Source organism: Anabrus simplex, chromosome 11 (assembly GCF_040414725.1).
Source record: "Anabrus simplex isolate iqAnaSimp1 chromosome 11, ASM4041472v1, whole genome shotgun sequence".
Classification (NCBI taxonomy): domain Eukaryota; kingdom Metazoa; phylum Arthropoda; class Insecta; order Orthoptera; family Tettigoniidae; genus Anabrus; species Anabrus simplex.
In genome coordinates, this window is record NC_090275.1 from 55,354,355 (window position 1) to 55,372,265 (window position 17,911).

General features: G+C 37.5%; 1 protein-coding gene across 1 annotated transcript in view; it reads left to right on the plus strand.

The window, feature by feature from the left end:
* Positions 1–17,911, plus strand: part of LOC136883265 (terminal uridylyltransferase Tailor) — a 136,056-nt gene that overhangs the window by 64,749 nt on the left and 53,396 nt on the right. The window contains exon 4 of the mRNA XM_067155476.2: positions 11,271–11,382. Within this exon, the coding sequence (XP_067011577.2) occupies positions 11,271–11,382 (112 nt within the window). The remainder of the gene's footprint in view (positions 1–11,270; positions 11,383–17,911) is intronic.

Below are 17,911 nucleotides of genomic sequence, written 5' to 3' on the forward strand. Positions count from 1 at the left end.
AAATAATAGTGTAATACCAAAGGAATGGAAGGAACCTCTAATAATACCAATTTATAAAGGAAAGGGTAATAAAAGGAAACCAGAGAACTACAGACCAATCAGCCTGACCAGTATAGTTTGTAAAATACTGGAGAGTTTAATATCAAAGTACATCAGAGCGATATGTGATGATAAAAATTGGTTCATGAGGAGCCAGTATGGATTTAGAAAGAAATTTTCTTGTGAGGCACAACTGGTGGGATTTCAGCAGGACATATCAGATCATTTGGATTCAGGAGGTCAGTTAAGATTGCATAGCCATAGATCTTTCCAAAGCCTTTGATAGAGTGGATCATGGAATATTATTAAAGAAATTGAAGGGAATAGGATTGGACGTAAGAGTTACGCGTTAGATAAAAACATTTCTAAATTCAAGGGTTCAGAAAGTCAAAGTAAGAAATAATGTATCGCAGGAAGAGAAAGTTTGGAAAGGAATTGCACAGGGTAGTATAATCGGTCCCTTACTTTCCTTAATATACACAAATGATATAGGGAACAATATAACATCAAAAATAAGATTGTATGCAGATGACATAATTGTTTATAGGGAAATAAATAACATTGAGGATTGTTCAGAATTACAAAGGGACCTTGAAAGTATCCAACAATAGGTTGAAGAAAATAATATGAAGGTTAATGGAGGCAAATCAACTGTTACAACTTCTACAAATAGGAGCTTTAAAACTGACTTTGAATATACCTTGGATGAAGTAGTTATCCCAAAAGATGGCAATTTGCTCTGGAAGGGTCATGTTGATGACATTGTTGGGAAAGCATACAGATCGTTACATGTCATAATGAGGCTACTTAAAGGATGCAACTAAGAATTAAAAGAAAAAAGTTACTTAAGTATGGTACGTCTGTTATTGGAATATGCAAACTGTGTTTGGGATCCTCACCAAGAATACCTAATAAAAGAAATAGATGGTGTGCAGAGGAAAGCAGCAAGATTTGTAACAGGGGATTTCAGGAGAAAGAGTAGTGTATCAGAAATGTTAAAGGAACTTGGGTGGGAAACTTTAAGTAAGAGAAGGGAGAAAACTAGACTTATAGGATTATATAGAGCCTATACAAGAGAAGCAACATGGGGAGATATCCGTGAGAGGCTTCAGTTGAAAAATAATTATATTGGCAGGACTGACCACAAATATAAAATTAGAAGGAATTTTAGCAGAAGCAATTGGGGTAAATTTTCATTCATTGGGAAGGTTGTGAAGGAGTGGAACAGTTTACCAGGGGTAGTGTTTGATCCTTTTCCAAAATCTGTACAGATATTCAAGAAGAGAATAAACAGCTACAGAGAAAATAAATGAAGTGTTAGAGGGCATTTGACCAGTGTAGGTTATTGTAAATAAAAAATGTGTGTGAATAAATTAATTCCATCCCCTGGTCTAAGGAGTTTGGACAGCCAAAGTAGGTGACTGCCTGTAGGGGTGAAGTACAGTGGGGACTTCGAGGGCCCTGGGACTGCTACGGTAGCTGTGAAGGCCCTTCAGGAACTCTGAAAAGTGGTGGCAAAAGGGGCTCTGGTTAAGACGCAGCAGGTCGTTATGCTACTTAGTTTCCAGATTGGGTAAAAAAAAAGTAAATAAATGCAATGTAAATTTTAATCTTATACCAGTTGTATAGTATCATTTGAAGTAATTCCACATACTGTATATCAGTTGACTATATTTTTAAGTAGTACAGGAGATATTATAAGTAGAATTTTGTAAACAATATAAATTTATTAAGGACTAGCAAATGTACCCGTGCTTCGCTACGGTATTCTACATTGTATACGGATATCGACGTAAATACTGTTCGTGCAGTAAATGAGATTGTTTTAAAATTGCATGTCTCTTAGCCTTATCCGAGAAATAGCATGGGAAGGTCCCCATGCGTTGTTTCCAATGTAAAGTGAGGGTTGCGGAGTTGTGATGATAACGGCAGGCTCACTTGCCTACTGCCATTCACAATCGAGTTGGCAAGTTTACATTATAATTGCAGGCCCAATTGCCTACTGCGCGGTCACAATCGATTTGGGGAGTTTTAGTTACAATGGCAGACCCATTTCCTACTTTCAGACAGATTACAGTTGAGGAGTTTTTATTATAATAGCAGGCAACTTCCCTACCACCAGTCAAAATTGAGTTGTGCAGTTATCATTATAATGACAGGCCCTTTTTATTGCTGCCAGCCAGCTTACTGCCAGTCACACAGAATTAGTGAGTTTCCATGAAAGTAGCAGGCTACTATGCCTTATGCTAGTCAAATTTTAGACTGGAACATTTGTTTATAATGGCGGGCACCCTGGCCTAGAGCCAAGCACAATAGGGTAAGGAACTTTCGAACAAAACTGCATGATCCCTTGCCTTCTGCAAGACAAATCGAGAAGTGAATTATTCATTAAAATGGTAGGCCCTCCTTACTAATGCCAGTTACACAGGAGTTGGAGAAGGACCCCATTCCTACTGCCAGCAGTCAAAGTCGGTGTAGGGAGTACTGATTACAATAGCAGACACACCCTTTCTCGATCGCTACAAATCGACATCAATGAATATATATATAGATGGGCAAACGAAAGTATATGCATGTTTACAATATTGCAGACCTTCATTTACATATTAACTGCTGCTAAACGCTACGTCATATTGACAAAGGATTGTACCGTAAGGCACAGTATTTAGCGATCTAAATGGCTGGTCCTATGATATTTTCTCGCATCTCATCTATTCATTGGTCAGATTGAGTCAGAAACGTTGAATAAGTTGAAATTTGTGTAAGATTATCTTGCATTGCATTACTTTTCGGATAATTATGTGACATAGCATTTGGCACACATATGGGTACTGGGTGGGCCAATGTTCGTGTAGAGTTTGATCATACTATCTTTCCTGTAAGTCATTGAAAGTATGAATTATATAGGTAAAGAGTCCAAATTTACTTAAAATCGAGAAATAGAGAAATAGAGACGAATCTAACGTATAAGCAATACAGATTCGACAAAAAGTCATAAGACCGAGGTTGAAGATCACTCTTAATTCAACGAAGATTTTGCCATCCGTTATGTGATAGGACTTCCCGTTTATCCCACGAAATACCTCGAAACGAAGGTCTGCACCATCATTAAAATTGCTTCCATATTTCGATATTCTTCGGGGATAAAAAATGAAAAAATTAAAGATCAGTGAAGTTTTTCGTTCGTTACAGGCTGAAGCGTATAATTTTGCCAAATGTCAATTTTCTTGCTTGTCTGGCAGATTATGCTGCAATGTGGATTTTGGGTGAGGGGGTAAAAATTATGACTTTCAGGAAATTAAACCAAAAAATATGCAGACGATAATTATTACCCCTCAAAAGGGTATCTGTTCAAAAATTTCACCAAAATAGTCAATGTACAGGCACACACAGTCGTTACGATTTTATTTATATAGATAGATAAGGAATCTGCTCCACGTACAACACATTTTGGCTACGTCCGCTGGACATAACCTGCAAAACCAACCGTTCATGATATCTCACATATTAATCCTCCTGTCGAAAAATTCACACGAGAACAAAAGTTTTAGAAATGGATTTCCATTAAGGATTGTAGATTTCGATTAATTTCGGATGTGCATATTTTGAGGAAGTGCAAAATCATGGTTCCGGTTTCGGATAAACCCCCAGTAAATTCAGGTATTCAGAAATAATATTGGCCCTAAAATCTACACAAGGACAGGTGGATTCTAAATATCAAGTTTGGTAGAAATATATTCAGTATTTTTCAAGTTATAAAAACTCATACAATCAAACCGACAGATACCAAAGTTAAGAAATATGCAGATGGTCATTATTACCACTGAAACGGATAACTGTACGGAAATTCCGCCAAAATAGCCAATGTATAGACAGACGGTCGTTGTGAATATATTTATATAGATGACAGATAAGCATGGGCACGTTTGAAAGTGCAAACCTTCATTTCGAGATTTACTGCTTGTAAACGGTACATCATACCAACAAACGGTTTGCACTCTCAGGCGTCACTTTTATCGCTCTATATTTATATTTGTGGGTTCGACTGAGTTACGATATTTGAATGGGGTGAAATTTGGGTACATTTTCATCATTTTACATTATTTTTCACATACTTATGTGGAAGCTAGAATCATGAAATTGAGTTCGCATATAGCCATTGGTCGTCTCAATGTGCGTGCAAAATTCGATGACTCTACCTTTCCTATAAGTGTATCAAACTAAGTAATACACATGTAAAAAGCACAAAATTTACGAACACCGAGCTCGATAGCTGCAGTCGCTTAAGTGCGGCAAGTATCCAGTATTCGGGAGATAGTAGGTTCGAACCCCACTGCCGGCAGCCCTGAAGATGGTTTTCCATGGTTTCCCATTTTCACACCAGCAAATGCTGGGGCTGTACCTTAATTAAGACCACGGCCGCTTCCTTCCCACTCCCGGCCCTTCCCTGTCCCATCGTCGCCATAAAACCTGTCTGTGTCGGTGCGACGTAAAGCAACTAACAGAAAAAAAAAGTTACGAACCATCGAAATATACAGCCAAATCTACCCTATAAGGGAGAGAGAGAGAGAGATACGACAAAATATCACAGGAACAAAGTTGTAGATCACTCGAAATTGAACGGAGATCGTGCCATCCGTTTTGTGATAGGACTTACCGTTTAGCTGTGAAATACCTCGAAACGAAGGTCTGCACCGTCATTAAATTGCCTATATTTCAATATTATTTGGCATAAAAAGTTAAATATTTAAAGATCTTGGAAGTTTTATGTAGGTTACCGGCTAAAACGTATAACTTTGCTTAATTTCAATTTTTCAGCTCGTGTGGCAGATTGTGAGGCAATCTTGATTTTGGAAGACGGGGGGGGGTTAAATTTTAGGACTTCCAGGAAACTATAGCTAAAAAATATGCAGGTGGTCATTATTACCCCTTAAACGGAAAGCTGTACGAAAATTTCGCCAAAATAGTCGATGCACTGACACACAGTCGTTACGATATGATTTACGTAGATAGATAAGGAATCTGCTCCACGTATAACACCTTTTGGGCTATGTCCGCTAGACTTAGCCTGAAATCTGACCTTTCACGTTATCTCCCTTATGATTCCTCCCGTTGAAAAATGCACATGAGAAAAAGAAATTAGAATTGGATTTCCAAACAGTTTGATCGATTTCCAGTCAGGTTGGTCTTGTACTTTATGTATTGTGGGAGAGTAAAAATCACCATTTCGGTCCCCTATAAAACCCCAGTCCATTCCGGGAATTTGAAATGGCATAAACCTTAAAACCTACCCTTGGAGGGGTGGATGCTAAATATAAAGTTTGGTTCAAATAACTCAGTAGTTTTCAAGTTGTAAGAAATACGCTTTACGCGCACCCGCTCTTGCGTTAAGTCCGGTGGGACTTGTACCGAAAAACGGTCCGTTAATGATATCTCCGTTATTAATCCTGGTATCGAAATGATGCATATGAGAAGAAAAAGTTTAGAAATTAATTTCCATTAAGGCAGGTAGATTTCCATTAAGTTTGATTGTGTATATTTTGAGGGAGTGCAAAATCACAGTTTCGGTTTCGTATAAACCCCCAATTAGTTCAGGGATTTAGAAACAATATTTGCCCTATAACCTACCCAAGGACAGATGGATTCTAAATATGAAGTTTGGTGGAAATACATCCAGTAGTTTTCAAGTTATAGAAAGACAAACAGACCAACAAACAAACTAACAGACGCCAAGGAAACCTACCCTTGGACCGATGGATGCTATATATAAAGTTTGGTTCAAATATCTTCAATAGTTTTCAAGTTGTAAGAAATACGCTTTCCACACACCCGCTCTTGCGTTAAGTCCGCTGGGATTTGTACCTAAAAACGGTCTGTTAATGATATCTCCCTTATTAAATCCTGTTATTGAAATGGTGCACATGAGAAAAAAAGGTTTAAATATTAATTTTCATTAAGGCAGGTAGATTACCATTAAGTTCGGTTGTGTATACTTTGAGGGAGTGCAAAATCACGGTTTTGGTTTCGTAAAAATCTGCACTCAGTTCAGGGATTTAGAAACGATATTTGCGCTAAAACCTACCCAAGGACAGGTGGATTCTAAATATGAAGTTTGGTGTGGAAATATATCCAGTAGTTTTCAAGTTATAGAAGGACAGACAGACAAACAGACACCAAAGCTAAAAATGATGCAGATGGTCATTATTACACCTGAAACGGGTAACTGTACGGAAATTTTGCCAAAATAATCAATGTACAGACACACGGTCGTTACGATTTTATTTATATAGATGAGCTGTGTGTTTAATAGAAAAAATTGTTAGCGTAAATTGTATAATATTGTATTACAGGAAAATTTTCTTCTTGTTAATTTAATATTTAGTGCTTGACAATATTGTATTTTAGTGTACCATTTTCCACTGAGGTAGACACCTCATTTGCAAATAAAGAGATTTTGATTTTGATTGATTTCTCACCCCAAGGACAAGAGAGTGCCCTGACCTCAATTCGTTCATCCACCCTCAGAGGAGGCTCTTGACGACATCACGGAATTCTTTTTATGAGGAACTGGCTTTGTGTAAGAATAACATATGTTACGTCGTATTCCCAGATGTGCTAGGAATTTTGTCGACGAAAATTTATGTCGCTTAATAGAGCATTGCATTTAAGATAATACTGAGGACTGCTGGAGAGGTGTACTGCTTTTCGCTTATATTGCTCTTCGGGTCCCTGATAAATTCCTAAATTATATAGCTACATCTCTTGTAATCAGTATTAAACATAACTTCAAGGAATTTTAATTGTCATCTCTCATAAAGTGATATTACTAATCAAGAATACATATTGTAGAATATTTTATTGATCGTGTCTACTCGACAGTTCATATTTGGAAGGTTGGGCTGCGGGTTAGAATTCACCCATGGTAACCTCTGCCTGTCTTAAAAGGCGACTTAAAGGGGACCAAGTGGCCACCAGTATAATTCAATTGTAATAGTAGAGTTGTGGAACTATCACTTGTCTGTCACTTGGGCTATTAACACTTCTTCATAACAATTTTGTGCATTCTTCTTTGGGATCTTGGAGCCCAGCATCGAATGCGGTGTTCTGTAAGTTCAGATAAGTTACATAAAATATTGAACTTCTCTCTTTTTTCAGTTTTTAAAGTGAATAATAATAATAGTAATGGTATTGAAACTGTCTCCTGTCTGGCACTTTGAGCCATGACATCGTATTAATTGCAGACTCAGAAAAAGAAATGACAATTTCATGTGTTCGTTTCTGAGGTCTGGAGCTCGGCTTCGAACAGTAATGTGGTAATGGGTCTATTGGAGGAGGCCATGGTGCCAATAGCTTATGAGATGTGAAAACTCTATGATAAATGACGATAGACCAGACGCAAAGAGAAAGCTAGAAACACTAGAAAAGTGAGAGAGAAATATAAAGGTTAAGAAGACAGTGAGCACAGGACAAATACAAGGACTTCAAGAATGACAATAAGCTAATTGAAGACATCAATGAGTGTGGAAGAGAAATTCGATGTCCTCCAGTCATGAGACATGAATTTGAACATGTCCTTCAGAGTCTGAAAGAAGGAAAAGCAACCGGTGTATATGACATCCCAGCATAATTACTGAAAAATTTAGGTATTAACATGAAAAACTAATTATTCAGAGTAATAAATGTATGCTACGAAAGAGGAATCGTGCCAGAAGACTTCACACAATGCAAAACCATTACCATACCTAAAACAGGAAGGGCAGTGGACTGCATCAATTATAGAACACTATCAATATTAACACATACCTCCAAGATACTCATTAAAATAGTTCAGAACAGAATAAAAGGAAAAGTAGATAAGTATGTTGGAGAAGACCCATTTGGATTTGGAGAAGGCAGAGGAACAAGAGAAGCAATTCTTGCCTTATGCATGTTATCGGAGAGAAGGATGGAAATGAATAGAACAACTTATCTTACCTTCATTGACTTAGAAAAAGCTTTTGACAATATGAACTGGGAACTATTGTTTAAAACTATGAGGAAAATAGGACTGGACTGGAATGATAGAAGAATGATTAATCAACTGTATCTGAACCAAAGCACAAAAATAATCATCAATCAGGCAGAAGAAAAGGCCAGGATTAGGAAAAGAGTTAGACAAGGTTGTCCCCTATCGCCATATTTATTTAATATGTTCATTGAGGAAGCTATTAAGATCATGAAGGAGAAGACAAAGGGAATAAAAGTCAATGGTGAAAGGATACATTGTATCAGATTTGCAGATGACATCATATTAATTGCAGACTCAGAAAAAGAAATGAATAGAATGCTGAAAGTCCTCTCAGGCACTCTTAAACTGTGGAAATTAAAAGTAAACAAACAGAAAACGAAAGTAATGGTAGTACGGAAAAATATGGAGGAAATTAAAACCAATATAAAAATTGATGACGTTAGAATTGATCAGGTGAAACAATTCTGTTATCGTGGTAGTATGATAACAGAGGATAATAGATGCTTCCTGGAAGTAAAGAGAAGAATAGCATTGGCAAAACAGGCATTTATGAGTAAGAAAAACATTTTAACAAGCACACACATGAGTATAGATGTCAGAAAATCCTTTGCAAAATCATTTGTGTAGAGTACACTTCAGTATGGAAGTGAGAGTTGGACTCTGGATAATGTAGAAAGGAATCGACTTGAAGCTGCTGAAATGTGGATACAGCGGAATTCCCTATGGGAATCAACATCTATATCATCTGATGGCCAAGCAGGCATCAATTTTGGTGGTGGGACAAAGTCTCTCATAGTGTGTTGGCACTGCTGGTGGTTTCAGGTAGCCTATGCAGTGGCCTTCACTGTATGCACTAGCCATGCATCTTGGTAGGTGTGCTAGGTACCAGCTGATGAGCCCAACTTAGCACACGGGGGCGAAACACTGGCAACCAGGAATGAGTTAGCTGGAAAATTTGTAATGTCCAATAACGGACCATTTATATTTGTATTATAAATTTACTCATTCGTGACAAATTTTCCACATTCCCCATGGGAATCAACATCTATATCATCTGTATGGAAAGAAAAACTAACCTGGAAGTCTTAAGGGAAGTTAAAGAAGAGAGAAGATTTTTAAAGGAAATGGAAAACAGGAAATTAAAATTTTCTGGACATGTCATCTGACACAATACTTTCATTACTAACATACTTGAAGGGAAAGTGCTGGGAAAGAAAGGGAAAAGAAGACCTAGGATGAAGTATTTGGACGACATCAAGAAGAGGTTAGGTTGTGACAAATACATGAAATTGAAACGAACAGCCAATGAAAGAAGAAAGTGGTTGCATCGACAAGGCATTAGCCTGGAAAATTCTAAATTCCCATGAAGGGAATTAGATAATTTTCCCCAATAGAGCATGTCAAAAATGTCAAAAACATATTAGATGTAAGGCTTTTCAGGCGCTTGCTCTATTAACCAGCATTTCATCCTAGGTCTGACACGACTCATCAGAGTGGGATGTGTCAGACCCCACCCACTGACACTGGGGTGTATGCAGGTGAACTTATCAGAAGCCCTTATAAGAGGCACAGTGTGATAACTGCAAACGGGAGACAAATCTCCACAATGGAATTATTGCCCGCCTAGCAATTCTGAATGGAAAATTCTAAATTCCCATGAAGGGAATTTGATAATTTTCACCAATAGAGCATGTCAAAAATGTCACAAACATATTAAATGTAAGGCTTTTCAGGCACTTGCTCTATTAACCAGCGTTTTGTCCTAGGTCTGACACTAGACTCATCAGAGTGGGATGTGTCAGACCCCACCCACTGACGCTGGGGTGTATGCAGGTGAACTTATCAGAAGCCCTTGTGAGAGGCACAGTCTGATAACTGCATATGGGAGATAAATCTCCACAATGGAATTATTGCCCGCCTAGCAAATTATCTAATTCCCTTCATGGGAATTTAGAGTTTTCCATTCGGGATTGCTAACTGTGCCTCTTATAAGGGCTTCTGATAAGTTCACCTGCATACACCCCAGCGTCAGTGGGTGGGGTCTGACACATCCCACTCTGATGAGTCTAGTGTCAGACCTAGGACGAAACGCTGGTTAATGGAGCAAGCGCCTGAAAAGCCTTACATCTAAGGCATTAGCCTTTAGAATATTGATATGTAAATGGATACATTTTGTTTATGCATGTGAAAATTAGAATATATGCCTGGAAGATTATGGAAGATATTTTTTTAAATCTGTTTGCATCTGGTCACCCTACTTTGGAGCCATGTTGGTGGAATTGCACTGGTACTAAACGGTCATGTGACCCTTCACCACTTACATGACCATGCCAGTGAAATTGTATGTGTATCACTCAGTTGTACGGAATTGTACGGAAGCGGTGCATCCAGATGGATCAAAGCAAGAAGGACTGAAGACAAGTGTCAGGTCTTAGGAATGAAAATTAGTTTCAAACCCAACAGGAATTGCTGCTGTCAGTGAACAAAGGTCCATCCTAAACAGTTTGAGAGAACATTCAAAGGGAACTGCATGCAGTGAACATTTGGAATCTGGTGCATCATAAGTGGCCATTGCTCTCAGCAGCACACAAAATTGAACGTCTTTGACAGGCCAAACAACAACTGAACGTGCTACATACCGGGTAAATGTACTCTGGGACTCACATGGACAGGGTTGCCACTCCCTGAGTAGAGCTGCCTCAAAAGAGGGTCTCTACTTGCTACCCATTGTTGTATTCAGTAGTTATAATACAAGGGACCTCCCCTGCGAACCATTGTGACCTTGCCACGGTGGGGAGGGCTGCGTGTCCCAATGAAGCAGACAGCCGAGCCGCAGGTGCAACCATATCGGATTGATATCTGTTGAGAGACCAGACTAAGGAATGTCAGGTGAATTGGCACAACAAGATATCACAACCCAGCACATTGTTCCACATGGAGTTGACAAACTGTCATCCAGCATTCTCAGGTTTTCATTGTTTACTGCAGGACTCTCACTGGTGCAGCATAAGTCAAAAAATGTTCCTCCCTAGTCTAGTGCAGCTTTTATTGGCATGGCACAAGGCACATCAAAGCCATGTGGTAATATTTAACAAGCACAATAATACATGTACCCTTTCCCCTTCTGTTCTTTTTGTCATCTTTCTTAAGTTGTTGCTCACCTACTTTAATTTAACTTGAACAACAGTGGTACTTACTTACCAAATCTAATTCAATATTCTAGGTTTCAGGAAAAGTGCCAAATTGTGGTCATTATTTTCACTTTTCAACAAGTTTGGAACCGTGACCTATGTCGGCGTTAGTGAACAGTTTGCTGTGGTGGAATTTGAAGATAGGTAAGTGTAATAGTACAAAAACGGCTATTTAATGTCATAGATTTTAACCACTGCCAGTAGGAATTCAAGGCTACTTTTAAATGGCTACACATTAATGACCTTCCAATTATCTCTTTCAGACCTAATTGAAATATCATGAATTAGAAGAAGACAAAAGAATATTAATCCATATCGACCTTATTTAAACAGTTAAATCTGCCGTTCAGTGCAATTTCTCCTACAGTGGACAACATATATGTTTCACTCTCTGTAAGAGTATCCTCAGTGTGATCCTTTACATCATCATTAGAGCCCGGATTATATATAATTACATATTCTGTTCCCATATATGTAACTACAAGAAAAGCTAAAATGTCGGCGAATCAAACTAAAAGGACCATTATTCCTGGAGTTTAAAGTTACATATTTTTACATATTTCGATGCATAATAAATATTTTGATAAGTATTAAGTATTTTGAAGGATATTGCACATCTGAAAGAAAACACAATTCTTTTTTCACTAATTTTACATTGATTTTAAGTTTTTTATTAAACACTTGAACATGTTTTAAAAAGTCTGTTCGTCTCTAACATCTGAAAATAATTTAAAGTGAAGTATTCTGCCAAAGAACGCATCCCTTAGCTATGTTGATGGTTTGTACATCCCTTAAGAAGTAACAGTACAGTGTGAAGGGTGTATTAATGACATGTCGCTGCTACTACGGAGAAAAACACTAAGTAAAAGTATGACGAACGTATTGGGTGTAGCTCCCTGAAAATGAGAACGTATCTTCCAGTATCATTCCTTATTTAAAATATGCGCCAGTGACTTCATGTGAAATGAAAGGTCTTTTTCTATATATATAAGAACGTCCTAACAGAAAGCATTCGATGACCGCAGAAAATTTAGAAAATAATTAGTTATTAATTGCGCCCCCAAATGAAAATTAGAGTTTGAATAATGTCTACACTTTCAACTTTTTTCAGGTTTGTTTCCTTTTCTGTGTACGAGAATACATGAAATAAAGCTTAGATATTAAGTTACATATTTCTTAATTATTATATATTTAACTACATATTTTGTCAATTTTAGCTACATATTTATGTACATATTTCTTATTTTTATTCTACATATAATCCAGGCTCTAATCATCACATCCAAGTAATGTATCTTTATAAATCGTAAAAACCATTGACATTGTCAAAATATAATCACTTCAAATGAAGAACATAATAAAATTCAGAATTACAAAAAACAAAAATTAAAATTGGGAAAAATGAAGGACTAACTTGTAGACTGAATGTATATCTGCATGATCATCATCATCATCATGTATGGCTAAATGATTAGCGAGCTGGCCTTCGTTCCAAGGGGTCCCAGGTACGATTCCCAGTCGGGTCAGAGATAACTTTCATTAGTTAATTCCTATGGCTTGGGGGCTGGGTTTGTGTCATCTTCAGCATTAAAATTCATCGTGCATAGGACCCCATCCTCACAAATGCACAAGTCGTCTATACGGCATCAGCTCAAAAGACGTGCACCAAGCCTCTCCAGAGGCCACACGTCATTATTGTTATTATTACTGGTATTATCATCATCATCATCGTCATCATTAAGGCTCTGAAGTTCATGCCCTAAAAAACTAAGAAATATGCATGGAAATATGCTCTTGAAAACTTGAAAATATGCCAATAAGTATGCACTATTAAAATGAAAAAATGGCAGTAGACAAGTCAGGTTAGTATTGATAATAATAAACTTACATTTATTCCTTGGAGGTTGAGGCAGAAATGGTCCTGCTGTCAATGCTGGGTGATGAATTTTCAACCCGAAAAACATTGTCTGTTGTCTCGCAAAACACTTTTGTAACGCGATAAATTTCTTTCCACATCAAAAGATCTTATTGGGGCATATTTAAATGATGAAAACTGCTCCACAGAAAGAGGCAAGTCTCTTGGTGTGATGGGCGGTTTTCCTTCGAGAATGTCTCTCATATCGCACAACTGTTTATAACCAGGATGTTTTGAAGTTACATAATTTATTTTATCTTTCACTTTTTGTCCTATACTACCAGGAACAGAATTTAGATTGGATATCGTTTTTTCAAAAACAGTATGTATTTCCTTTAAGGGAGATCCTACAGCTTCCAGTGACATTCTGGCAGTTAGCACAAAAAAAAATTTAAAAAATGGGCATTTATAAAAACAAGATTCTCTTCTAACTCAATGACTGACAGAATATTTTGCACTGTTTGTATTGATGCAGCTTCATTCGAGTCCAATGAATTAACAACCTCTTTGAATACTTCTATGTGCTGAGCATAATACAAAGCTGCATCCAGCCATGTTGCCCATCGTGTTAAAACTGGTGCAGGAGGAAGTGGGATACTGGGTGCTGTTGATCTAAACAACTTGACTCTTGAAGGAGATTTAACGAAAAATTTCTTTGAACAGGCCACAAATCGATCTACCAATGGGAAAGAATTTCATATTGTCGCAGAAATGTGATTAAGAGCCTGTGCCAAATAAGTTATATGAATTAAGTTACGAAAAATGCCTTTCAGTGTTTGTCCTGATTTTACCATATAATTACCTGCATCGGTAACAAATAAAAGTAGCCGGTCGTATTTGATTCCAGATGCCCATAATAATTTCAATGAGTCCATCACACACTGCGTTACAGTTACATTGTTAGTAGCCGGCAATTCACACACATTAAGAAGATATGGTATCGTCTTTTGTTCCTTATATAAGGTGCCCACAGTTACATTAGCAATAAATCAGCCCTCAGAATCAGTAGTTTCATCAATAGACAACCACACAAACTGATCTGCTAATTCAATTTGTAAATTTGACAATACGTTATTGTAACGTCTTACGCAATGTACTTGCTTCATGCATATGTTGTCAAGTGTGTTTGACAAGAAAATGTTTTAATGTGGGGTTATTCATTTTATACAAGGGAATATCAGCAGCTAAAAATGCTTGGCACAAGTCGTAAGAAAATTCACTAATCCTACTTCCTAAACACTCTAATAGTTTTTTTGAACAGGCTCTTGATTTGTGAGTTTGCTAGTTAAATTCTCCTTATGTTTTGCTGTGTTTGTGTTAAACTATTTGAAACCTTTTCTCACTCCCTATAGTTTTCTCACACGCTTCATTGAACAGTACCCTATTATCTGTAGATGTTAAGTCACCTGAAAACTCTTTCTATAAATTAGTTGATGTACAACTCGAAGTTGCTCTTATTTTTTGGCATTTAAATAACTTTTTAACAGACACTTTATACGCGAAACATAGTTTGGTCATAACCCGTTCACAACACCGTTACACGACTCAGTGGACAGCCAGTCGACAGCTTAGCACAAAACGTGAGGGTAGATGATGAAACAGGGGATTCACTGCGACATCATAACTCCTCACCACATGACAAGTTGTGTCGTCATATGCAACATTACTGCTAACATCAACCAGATGAAAAAAGCTTATTGAAAAATACTGTAAAAACCATTAAACTGATTAAAATATGCCATATAGGTGCTAAAATATTAAAATATGATGCATTTATTAAAATCACAAAAATATGCAGTTATAAAGCATGTTCAAATGACTGAAAGTTCCATAATTTGTGTACATAATGTATAAGCATACATTTTTAACCCCTAAAAAAAAAACCATGCAAATGCATGAACTTCCGAGCCCTAATCATCATCATCATGTATTCAGTCCTACAACTGATTTGTCCTTACAGTGAGTCTTCTCCAAATGAATCTGTATCTTGGGCTCTTCTTTTAGCTGCTTCATAAATTTTTAGACCATTTGTAACGGTTCATATACCGTTACAAACATTCCTCTGTATTACTATTATTATTATTTTATCTGTATTGTTATCATTATTGAATGAGAAAATCTACAACCTGTTTTCCAGTCAGCGACTGGGTCGGGAATGGAATGAATGAAGCCCCCATCTTGCGGCGAGGATAGGAATTGTGCCGGCTGCCGAAGCCTGTCGCACTCCTCTGGGGCATTGACTGACAGATGAAATTAAATGACAGTGGGGAGTGTTGCTGGAATGAAAGATGACAGGGAAAACCGGAGTACCCGGAGAAAAACCTGTCCCGCCTCTGCTTTGTCCAGCACAAATCTCACATGGAGTGGCCAGGATTTGAACCACGAAACCGAGCGTTGAGAGGCCGATGTGCTGCCGCCTGAGCCACGGAGGCATCTGTTATTATTATTTGTATTATTATTTTAACTATTATTATATTTTTATTCAATTCTGTCATCTGATTTCGCTATGTATTAATTATCGCTTGCTTGATTTAATTTCATTTATTATATATCATAGGACTGTATATGTGTGCTAGCATTATGATAATGTATATTATGAAATTTGCTGCTTAATATATGTATTCATTTTGTGAACCAACATTTAAGATATTGCGTAACGTGGTGTCATCCTGTCACATTTACTGTCGAGTCATGCCAAATACCCATCCGTCATTGCATTCATTTAGAAACAGGAGGTGTGGTCAGGGAGTTCCTAGTCTGCCTGAGGCGATGGCAACACAATTTGTAATACTTAGTAGCTTGGCTTGAGTGATGTCATGGACTGTTTTATCCATAACATGGGTGTAAACCATGCGACAATTAGCGACTATAAAAGGGCGTGGCTCCTATAGTAGTCAGTCAGTTGGATGCTGAGCCTTGCCATAGAGAGTTGTAGTGAGATGGTAATGAGCAATTATAAGGATACGGAATCTTCAGTGAGCAGATGGATTAGATGTTCGGAGTGTGTTTCCACGTGTGTGTTTGGTAGAATTCGTGTGTCAGTTCGATGACAGCCGAAGATTAAGTCTTTGTAATGCAGACTAACAGTTCAGTGAATTACGTGTAAAATTGATTGTGCAATGTGGTTATATTTTCAAGCCATGCTATCTCTCATTTGTGAAACTAAAAGGATACGTCACCAAATCAGGTTTGTGATACCTACAGCTGATGCCACTTTCAAGAAATAAGTCATAATAACACTTAATATGTCCAAGGTACTGCTAAGCGAACTAGTGAGGGATAAATTTCTTGTACAGATTTAAAATGTCCAGTCAAGTGTATTTTAAATTTAATGCCTAGAGCTTTATTCCATTTTAACTTCAGAGTTTTATATTGTAACTGTATTATCGCAGTAAATCTCACATTCCAATTCAAAATTTAATAATATAATTTGTTTAGTGTCAAGTACAGTTGTTTTTATTTCATAGTAGATCAGGTAACCTCAAATTTTAGTTGGGAAACCAAAAGTCAGTATCCTTTTCCCAGAACCTTTATGTTATGCTGTCAAAGTAAGCTTATTACCCCACACCCTAGAGATATTCAAGATTCTCATTCTATTACTGTTACATTTATTTGTAGCTGGTGCCCATCATCAATCAAAGTGTTTGTATTTCTTGTTACTGTATGTGGAAACCCAAAGGTAAGTACAAAGTGAGACCACATACCGAGACGATCGAGTATTTTATTTTATGCTGTGCCCGTAGGGACACGATTTAAGCCTTTCCTTTCAACATTTTAGACCTGGGCAATTTGCCATTGAAAAGTGTATCACTTGGAAATCTTTTTCCTATTCTCTTTTATTTGGTGTACTGTACGACTAATGTTGCTAACTGTATCTGTATTCCGCAGTACACTGTCTGTCCGCGGTGTACTTTAAATGTTTAATTTGTGGTTCGTCACCATTTCCCCATTATCTACTGGTCTGATCTCGGGCCAGCTTAGGAGCGAGTTTGATTTGGTTCGGTTGCGAGCCCTATGCTCTGTTGGTGTACCTCGCCTTGATGGCGTGAGTTAGTGCATTGTTGGGAGCCATTCTGTTTGCAAGCCTTGCGAGTTCACTCTACAAAAGAGCTTTTACCTACCGCAATATGCCTGGGTAACGTGTAAAGAATATGGGGCTACGGCCCTGAAGTGATTTATTGTTCTAATTTAATATTACTTTCTTCAAATGAGTGGACGTGGATCATTTAATTAGCTTGTTTTGAGCTCTTCAAGAATGTAAGTAGCTGCTTATCTATCTGACGCCATGCGTTAGCTGGGCTTCATGGACGAAATGTACATTCTGTTTTTCAAACATATCTTATTTAAATTTTCTACTGGAACTGGATTGAATCATCTCAAAACCCAAACTTAATTTGTGGACATTACTACTGCCCCCGTTTTGCCGGGCAGCTCAGCCGGTAAGCAAAAGTTCCCAGAGGCGGAACGTTCGCTTACAGGCAACGCTAAATTATAGAGGGCAGGGACAATCTAAGGACTGACGACAAATGAAAACACTAAAAGAAATGGGTTTTAACATTTATTAAATAAAATATTAGCACTTTCCAGATTTAATAAATATTTTCCAAAATCTTGAAATAAATTATTTATCTCTTCCCTGCTGGAATTCACCTCACAGTTCTCCATAAAATTTCATTCTGTAAAGATACGAAAGTGGGTCTTAATGAATTGTCTTAGAAAATTAAATGAACTATTATTTGAGAGAATCCTATCTCAAAA